This window comes from Oreochromis niloticus, linkage group LG16 (genome assembly GCF_001858045.2).
Source record: "Oreochromis niloticus isolate F11D_XX linkage group LG16, O_niloticus_UMD_NMBU, whole genome shotgun sequence".
NCBI lineage: Eukaryota > Metazoa > Chordata > Actinopteri > Cichliformes > Cichlidae > Oreochromis > Oreochromis niloticus.
Window position 1 is genome coordinate 15,357,405 of NC_031987.2, and position 8,652 is coordinate 15,366,056.

General features: G+C 36.4%; 2 protein-coding genes across 3 annotated transcripts in view; one reads left to right on the forward strand and one right to left on the reverse strand.

Annotated features, from left to right (window-relative positions):
* The window catches only part of slc4a10b (solute carrier family 4 member 10b), a 28,684-nt gene extending 24,215 nt beyond the window's left edge, over positions 1-4,469 (forward strand). For both annotated transcript variants that reach the window (XM_005452982.4, XM_005452983.3), the window contains 5 exons: positions 569-742; positions 1,377-1,496; positions 1,599-1,666; positions 1,756-1,856; positions 3,652-4,469. In XM_005452982.4, the coding sequence (XP_005453039.1) occupies positions 569-742; positions 1,377-1,496; positions 1,599-1,666; positions 1,756-1,831 (438 nt within the window). In that variant the 3' untranslated portion in view covers positions 1,832-1,856; positions 3,652-4,469. The remainder of the gene's footprint in view (positions 1-568; positions 743-1,376; positions 1,497-1,598; positions 1,667-1,755; positions 1,857-3,651) is intronic.
* Positions 4,470-6,692: 2,223 nt separating this feature from the next.
* Positions 6,693-8,594, reverse strand: gcgb (glucagon b). The gene is made up of 4 exons (XM_003447333.5): positions 8,377-8,594; positions 8,164-8,269; positions 7,430-7,585; positions 6,693-7,165 (listed from the first exon to the last, which is right to left on the reverse strand). The coding sequence occupies exons 1-4, from the start codon at positions 8,465-8,467 to the stop codon at positions 7,054-7,056; spliced, it is 465 nt and encodes a 154-aa protein (XP_003447381.1). The 5' UTR covers positions 8,468-8,594; the 3' UTR covers positions 6,693-7,053.
* Positions 8,595-8,652: the final 58 nt, after the last annotated feature.

Sequence of the window (8,652 nt, forward strand, 5' to 3'; positions counted from 1 at the left end):
AACTTCTTTTCAGTGGTCTGACTTATTGTTGCTGCACATTCACAGAGAAACTTTTACTTCCCTTAGTGTTAGACTTCCTGCACGAGCTTGTCAGGAGTCTAGTCTGCTTGGCTTTTGATGCTTAAAAGGCAATTTATTTTTGGTTTACGTAAGCTTAGTTGTTTGACCTAAAAAAAAAAAAAAGCATTGTTATATCTATAGGTTGGTCATTAGAAACTTCAGCTTATACTGTGCATCTAAACCTTGCTCTGATTTTCTAAGTATAGGCTTTATAAACAGCTGATGCTCTCAGAAGCTCTCAAGAAGATTAATATAACCTTAAAGCTCCTTTATGGCAAAGGGGGAAATTGTATGTTTAATCAGGGTTAAAACAACTGCCTATGGCCTCTGGGGTGATAAAAGCAGACTCAATCATACCTAAAATGTCTAACTTTAAAACCGAAATCATGAGATTGCATTGCAGACAGAGAGGGATTAATCTTAACCCTCTATGTGTTGTGATTTTATAGTAATAATGCACACATGTAGACAATTGTAGTAAATAAGAATAATTACCTTTCCTTTGCAGTTATTTGACCGTCTCAGATTGTTCGGTATGCCAGCCAAGCACCAGCCAGATTTCATCTACCTACGACATGTACCCCTGAGGAAGGTGCACCTCTTCACCATCATCCAGCTCAGCTGTTTGGTTCTTCTGTGGATCATCAAGACATCCAGGGCTGCCATTGTGTTTCCTATGATGGTCAGTAAACAGCACATTTTACCCACACTCAAATGTATTGGTTGGGGCTACAACCTTTAGGAAAACCAGAAGGGAAAAAGAGCGTGTGAAAGCATTGATGCACATGGTCGAAAATGATCTATGATGATGTATCTGATATCCCTGTGTTGGTGTTGTTCCTGCATCATCATAATGAAACTGCTTCAGATTCAGCATTGCTGTTAACCGGTCATGCTGTTGTGATGTCACAGTGCATTTGTTTATATAAAACTCTCTTCTGGAACAAAGCGTAAAAGTTTTAAGTGTTTATTAATTTATCCAATATAACAAATATACGCCAAATTTGAGTCACTCATGTCGGTTTGCTTGTAATAGCTTTTGATAGCATTAACTAACTTCTTGGCCAATGCTATTAAAAGCCCAGACAGTGGGACTGGTCAGTTTCATTGTTGATTCTGGACCAACATTGTTTTGATGATGCAAGAACACCAACACAAGGATATCAGATCATACATCAAAAACACCGTATATGTTAATTTTCTGACATAGTTTGCTTCAGATTAAAATAAATAGATCTAGCTCCTCAGCACAGTGTCCTTCCTTATTAAAGTGGTTCCTTGAGTCATCTGTTTGTTCTTCTGTGACACTTCTGTAGGTGTTGGCTTTGGTGTTTATCAGGAAATTGATGGACTGTATCTTCACCAAGAGAGAGCTAAGCTGGTTGGATGACCTCATGCCAGAAAGCAAGAAGAAGAAACTAGAGGATGCTGAAGAGGTGTTTTCCCCCCCATCCTTCCTAAACAAATGACAATGTCTAATATTTTGTTACTATTTACATGGCTCTAAAATGAGTTTCTATCATTTATTCAACCTTCAGGAGGACGAGGAGCAGAGTATATTGGCAGAAGATGACAGAGTAGAGCAAGTGCCATTAGAAGGGTATAAGTAAGTCTTAGGGGAAGCATTTAAATGGTCTTGTAAATGTTGATATTCATATGGACTATATAAGTGAATTTGTGTGTTGTATTTTTTAGAGGAATACCCATCATCAACATCACAGATGAAATGTCCAAAGGTTCTTTTGGAAATACTTGGAATGCCAGTGGTTGAGATACTTCAGAAAGACAACAGTATGGTAAGAATATTTGCTCTACTAGTAAATCTAGTGCGGGAACTAGTTGTGCATCCACACACATACACAAATATATCGATATGCTACAATTATTATTATAGCATGATGCTATGATACATTACATTGTATATGCCACATAGATGTTGGCACTCACGGCGACCTTGACAGTTTTCATGCAAAGTTTCACTAAGATTGGTCCACTGGTTTAGGTGGACATGCATACATACAGTAAACTCGTTAGAGCTTACATTTAGTTTTGCATTGACTGTTTATTTTGTACATTATTTTTGTACAGGTACGATCCCAACCCCTTTACACTGACAGTGATGGCAATACTTTTTATTCCAAATTGAACATCGATTAATTTATGTTTCAGGATTTTAAGATTTAATACAGTAAATTTGCAAAATATGTTCTCAGGCTTAAAAAATCAAACAAAAAAAAATCACACTCTAATATTTTATTGGACTGCCTTTCACTCTGGCATTGTTTCGATAAGCTCATGCAATTTTACAACATTTATTTCTGTCCAGAGTTGCATTAATTTATCGCCAAGATCTCATATTGATGATGGAAGTCAGACCACTGCGTAAAGTCTCCTCTGGCTAATCCCAAATGATTCTGAGTGGTGTTAAGGCCTGGACTCTGTGGTGGCCGGTCCATGTGTGAAAATGATGTCTTAAGCTCCCTGAAACACTCTTTCACTCTGGTTGATGAATCCTGGCAGTGTCATCTTAGAATATGCCCATGCCATTGGAGAATTCAGATAATTACCTGACCTCACCTAGACCAGATCATAACAATGACCCACAGGCTTTTGTCGTGTACACTAGGCATGATGGGTGCATCACTTTATCCACCTCTCTTTTTACCACATGGCCTTTTTTCATCACTTTTTTCATTTCACTCTAGGAAATTGAAGCATTTTTTTTCTGATGAAGTTTCATGTTAAGTGATTTTCTTAAGGGTAAATGGGCTGGACTGGTACTTAAATAACATTTTTCTACTCTAATTGAGCACTCTTAGTGCTTTTTATTGCAAGCCTCATTCACCCAATCACACACACATTTATTCTCACACACAGTCACACTGATAAATGGATTAGGGACAACTCAGGTTTTAGTAACTCTTCCATGCAGACAGGAGGATCCAGGGATCTAACCATGAACCTCTGATTAAAAATCGACCCACTCTACATCCTGAGCCATAAATACCTCTTATAGCTGGTTAGCCACAATCCTTTAAGGTTCCTTTACTTTGCATACTTGTATTTTTCATTAATTTTGCCCAAGGTTAACACAATATCATGGCCTGTTGTGGATGATAGAGGGCGCCAGACGTTGTGAATGACAGCTGATTATTTTGTGACAGAAAAACAAACAAAAAAATGTATATGGATCTGGGGCACCTTGGGGCTTTTATGCAAAAAGACCATCAGGTTAGACATTTTTTGAGCCTTACATGATTGTTCCTCACCTCATGAAACAACATGAGCACACTGTGGGCAAAACTGTCATCGCCAAAGAAAACTGATGTTGGTTAGGTACAGTGTTTTTATTTATTTATTTTTGTTCTTGTAGCTCCATGAGACTAGTGCCATTTATTTCATCATATTCAAAAGTCAGAAAGGCAATAGGTGTATGACATCACTAACATTCAGATGGATACATAACACCATGAGTCAGAGCAAAGGAATATGCAAAATAATTTTAGGTAAGCTGACAATTTAAAGATGATTATGTTTACATATTTACTACTTTTACACATTTTTATGCCTTTTCTCTTTTGATTCTGATAGTTACATCACTCTCAGCATTTCTCCACAAGTAGAAATAAAAGCTGGAGAAGATGAAAGTCAGTGTGGACAGCATCCTGAGTCTTTGTCATTGTTCCGTCTGTGTTTTCAAACAAATCTACATTGTGTGTTTCATATCATCGATCCTTCAAGTTTAGTTTTGCAAAGCTCTATAAGTAAACAACTGCTTTATCTGATGTTTCCCAGTTATTATGAACTAATAGAACCTGCTATCTAATTTTCTCTTGTTGTTAACGTCTAACTCTATATACTGTTTGGATTTACTGAATGTAAACCACAGAAACGTACATTTCTGCTGTTTTTGGAATGGGACCATTTTGAATTTTACGTAATGATTTTAATTCCGTGGAACCAAAAGCAATAGCTCTTTGTACCAAAATGGTAATAATTTGTATGAGAAATTATTTAACTATATTTATATTGTCATTTATTTTATGGTATTTATTTTATATTTGTTTTGTGTTTGCTACAAAATACATGGCAGTCTAACTAAGACTTAAAGTATTTTGCTTTCTGGAGTGTGTGTGTGTGTGTGTGCATATTGTTTTTATTGTAACTGTAAACTATACTCAAAGTATCCTGTGTTTAATGGTTGTATAAAGTTATGAATCATGTATTTTAAAGGCATCTAGCCATCTACTGTTACATTTCAATGAAGAATTGAGGGTTACTCGATTTTTAAAATCAAATAATAATTTTATGTATAACTTGTCAGTGTGCTACACTTAATAAATTTCTATAAGCATTCTTGTTTATCTTGTCAAAGTCAAACTTATGCTCAAATGAAATTTTTTAAGCAAGTCAACGATTCTGTTTCTCTGTTTATCATTTTTGATTTACCTGAGTTTAGCAACACTTGATGCATTAAACACTGAATAACTGCAAAAGCTTCGAGTGAATTTTAGAATTTGAAATTTTGAGAACATTAGTAGCATTTTATAATAAGGCCGGTGACTAGAGTTTTCATTTTTCTAGATTTAAATAAAATTTTTATCTGTAATTAGAACGTAATTATATTTACCTACAACTATGGTAGATACACTAGAATTTAAATACCCTAGCAAACAAAATAAACCAGCAGTCTGAGATCCAACTGCTCTACTGGGGTGATTTAGTACCATGAGGTCTTTAAGATAAGATGGGGCCTGATCATTAAAGACCTTGTATGCTATGATAAAGATTTTAAATTTGATTCTGGATTTAACAGTGAACCAATCAAGAGAAGCCAATATGGAAAAAATATGCTCACTCTTTCTTCGAATCCCTGGAAGTCTATTGCATGAAGCTCATTTTGGCTGAATCTAGTCAGGCCCCATGGACTCAACCACAAGATGCTTGCTGAGCCTCTCCCCGAGACCTGGCTTCAGGGTGAAGACCCGGCAACCTCAATCTAGGTGAGGTAACTTGGTCTGCTGTTGACTTTTCCATAAAGGTTTTGTAAATTGCACTTAGTCTGGCTGTTCACCTAGGACCAACTTCCCTTGGGGGATCTTACCAGGGGCAAATTGTCCCAGATATACATATGCATGCATACAGTGGGTTGTATTTTGTGGGCATATGCTAATATATTCTTGTGATGACTAATATTGTTAAATATATCCTATATATCCTCCCGAGGGCCAGTCTATTCATTTATGTCCTCTGTAATGGACTTTATTTGGTCTGTGTCTTTTGACTTATTTGAGCCACCCTAGTAAGTCCTGATGTATCAAATACAGGGCATCCTGGGCTTTCCATTGATGTCTCATGTGTTTGGGTGGCCTTTTTTAGAGGAAGGAAATCACCAAAAAAGTTCAATGGCAAGATTGTTTGTTCCTCGGTTCTCAGGAGGATATAGAGTATACTAAAAAAAAGCATATTATTAACACGCATGAGGCAATATTATGGAATAAAATAAAATGTCTACTTACATACATAAAAATATAAACACATTTACACATATATTGATGTGTACTATACATGTATACAGGCACAAACATATCCCTTATATCCATACATACACATATATCCATACATACACACACGCAAAAACTTACATATATAGTATATCTTGATTTAACAAGATGTCAGAGGATCGATAGATAATATTAGTTTGCTGCACATAATGCTTTCATTTAAAATGCCAATGGCAATTTTACTTATATAACACATTTGACCTTTTGTGTTAAACAATGCATTTTATTGTACGCTAACACAATGCTCTTAACAATGGGCTTAACATAGAAGATAAAAACATAAAAACCAGTGTAGGTTTTCAAGGATAGGGCAGAGATATCCAGTGTCAGTGATGCTGAAAACATTTGCCCGTTTTTAACCTTGACAAATTTTGGCTCACAAGTAAACTGGAATGGGCTGAGGATTACTGTAATCAACAGATGGTTTGATGTGCTACAGATGACAGCTTAGAGAGGTGGCCTATCCCAAAGCGTGTCAAGCTGCTGGCTCATGCAAATTACTGTTTTGTCTCAGTGCCAGGAGGAACTCAAGAGTGTCGACCCAGTCATTTCTCCCAACGAGGTACTTATGTGATTGACATGATTTTCTTTCATTTAGCATAACCATCCTTGGTGTGCAGTCTGAGCATTGCTTGAAAATCCTCCTCCAGTGAACAGCTGACAGGTGACATATCATCATATTACCTGGTAAAAATACCACAGCTTATTTCTCCCTGTGGAGTAATGTGTTCATTGATTTTTCCTCTACCTCCACAAACACAAGGATTAAGGGAACGTGACAGTGGTGCAAACTGTCAAATCACATTTTTTTTAGCCAGTGACTATATTACTGGACCAAAATGTTATGTTGTGCTTATATATAACTAATTTACTAGTTAGCCACATTAAAACGGTGCTTTTAAAACTAATATTGAGTCAAATGACCACACTACTTTTCTTCTGGTCTTGATGACCAATAATGAGTGTATCTTTTGTTTAAAGCATGATTTTCATATATTCTCTGACTTGTAGACCTAATGCTTGTTAAACCACCTCATTGGATTCAATTACTTAGAAAGCAAAGCCATGGATTGTACATATTTCTTTATTGAAAACTAAATGTATTTTTTTCTTCTGAATAATAAGAAAAAAGCATTAGACTATTGACAGATGTAATTAATAAACTTGAAGTTCAAACCAATAATGTGATTTTAAAAACGAAGAAAAAAAAACTGAGATGTGAAAAAAATAAATCATGTCATGAAGGCTTGATCAGACATCTGACACATTTTAAAATGTCCTTTAACGATTTAAGGCCAACAGGGCTTCTTGTGAGGGCATTTAATATCTTACCAAGAAAAAAGTCTAGTACAGATTGCGAAACATATAATGGCACAGAGTCAGTGAGAATGGTTGCATTATTTTGGGAAATGGCAAAAGCTGGATCTCTTCAATCTCTTCTCCCTCGGCCAGTCTTCAGCCAGGACACAAACTCCTTGGCTGCCTGGTCTTGCAGGTAGGAACTCACATCGCTGGTGTAGGTGCCGTCTGCGTGGCGTCTCCTGTGAAGAAGTCACAATAGCTGCATATGTAACTGTGGTGCAACGGACCAAAAACCACCAAATCCACATGGGTACATTGAACATGACTTACATGTTCAATGTTTAAAGGAAACAAGAGAAGCAATCTACAGAATGAATGCAGTTATATTTAGACTTTAGACTGTCTTTCAAAAAACAAGAGTCTTTTATAAATTTAAAGGCACAAACTTACAAATTTGTGCCTTCAGAAAAAAAAACAAAAAAACAAAAAGCTGTGACACTCACCCATTCCTTTTTGAGTTCTTCAGCCACTGGACAAAGTCTTGTGCTCTTCTTGTCTCCAGGTATTTGCTGTAGTCGTTGGAAAATGTTCCCTCTGAATGTCTCTTCATGTTTTGGATCTCAATTGGTTCGTTGAGGATGGAGTTTTCAGTCAATAGCCTTAAAAAGTGATGCATTACGAAAAATAAGTGAACAGAGTTAATGTACGCTCACCATTGCAATAGCCTGGAGTCCTCTGCTTCTTACAAGTTAACTCTTTATTCTTTATTCTGCATCATTCTTCTCATCTGTCCATGACTACTCATATATACTTCATACTAATCAGAAATCTGGAGTTATATCAATCAATCAATCAATCAATCAATCAATCAATCAATCAATCAATCAATCAATCAATCGATCGACCGATTGACTGATCGATAGCTCGATAGATATAGGTATATAATAACAACATAGCATTGTTTAGCATTAAATTCAAGCAAAAAACATTAATTTATAATTATTTATTATTCATGAATAAGCGGGCTAATCAAATTTTGATTTAAATGCCACTTTATAAATTACACGAGGGCTATCAACACTGTGGATCATTTTTGTCATTTTGCCAACAGCTGCTCCATGAATGCAGCCCATGAGACTAATAGTAATACTACTACTACTACTACTATTACTACTACTAATACTACTAACAGCAATAATGTCTGAGGCAGTGTAAAATGACTGAAAGTTGGTCTTACATAGAGTGTCGGTCTGTGTCCTGGTCAGGAACCTGCCAGCTGCTTTGAATGATGATGAGGAGCAGGAGTCCGGCTAAAGAGTGAGCACTATTCATTGTTTGAGCCTCTGAAAAAATACAAAAAGAAATATATGGAAAAGGTGACGTTAAAAATCCATTCAATAAAATTTAACAAGATATTCTACATTTAGAAAGCGCTGCAAAAACGTCTCACCTGTGCTTCTTTCTGCTGAGCGTTTGAGAGAGGGATGGCAGTTTCTGATAAATGGTGCTCTTCTTCTCTCTGGCTTCTGAAGCTGTTTCATGGTCCCCTCTTGATCTGCTCAGCGTTTATATAGGGGAGCTGAGGAGCACTCTCCCAGGTGACTTCACCGTCACAGAAACCTTAGCATATCACCTGTTACTTTCAATCCATTAGTCAGCTTCCGCCTTGTTCCCCTGAATATATTTGACTTTGGGTTTTTAAAAAATAACAGCTGGGTGGTGAAAT

Excerpts from the sequence above, each read along its gene's own strand:
- gcgb (XM_003447333.5), bottom strand. The coding sequence starts at position 8,467 with ATGAAACAGCTTCAGAAGCCAGAGAGAAGAAGAGCACCATTTATCAGA. Across the intron at positions 8,270-8,376 it reads CTCAGCAGAAAGAAGCACAG|AGGCTCAAACAATGAATAGT; the intron begins GTGAGACGTTTT and ends GTATTTTTTCAG. Across the intron at positions 7,166-7,429 it reads AAGAACTCAAAAAGGAATGG|GAGACGCCACGCAGACGGCA; the intron begins GTGAGTGTCACA and ends ACTTCTTCACAG.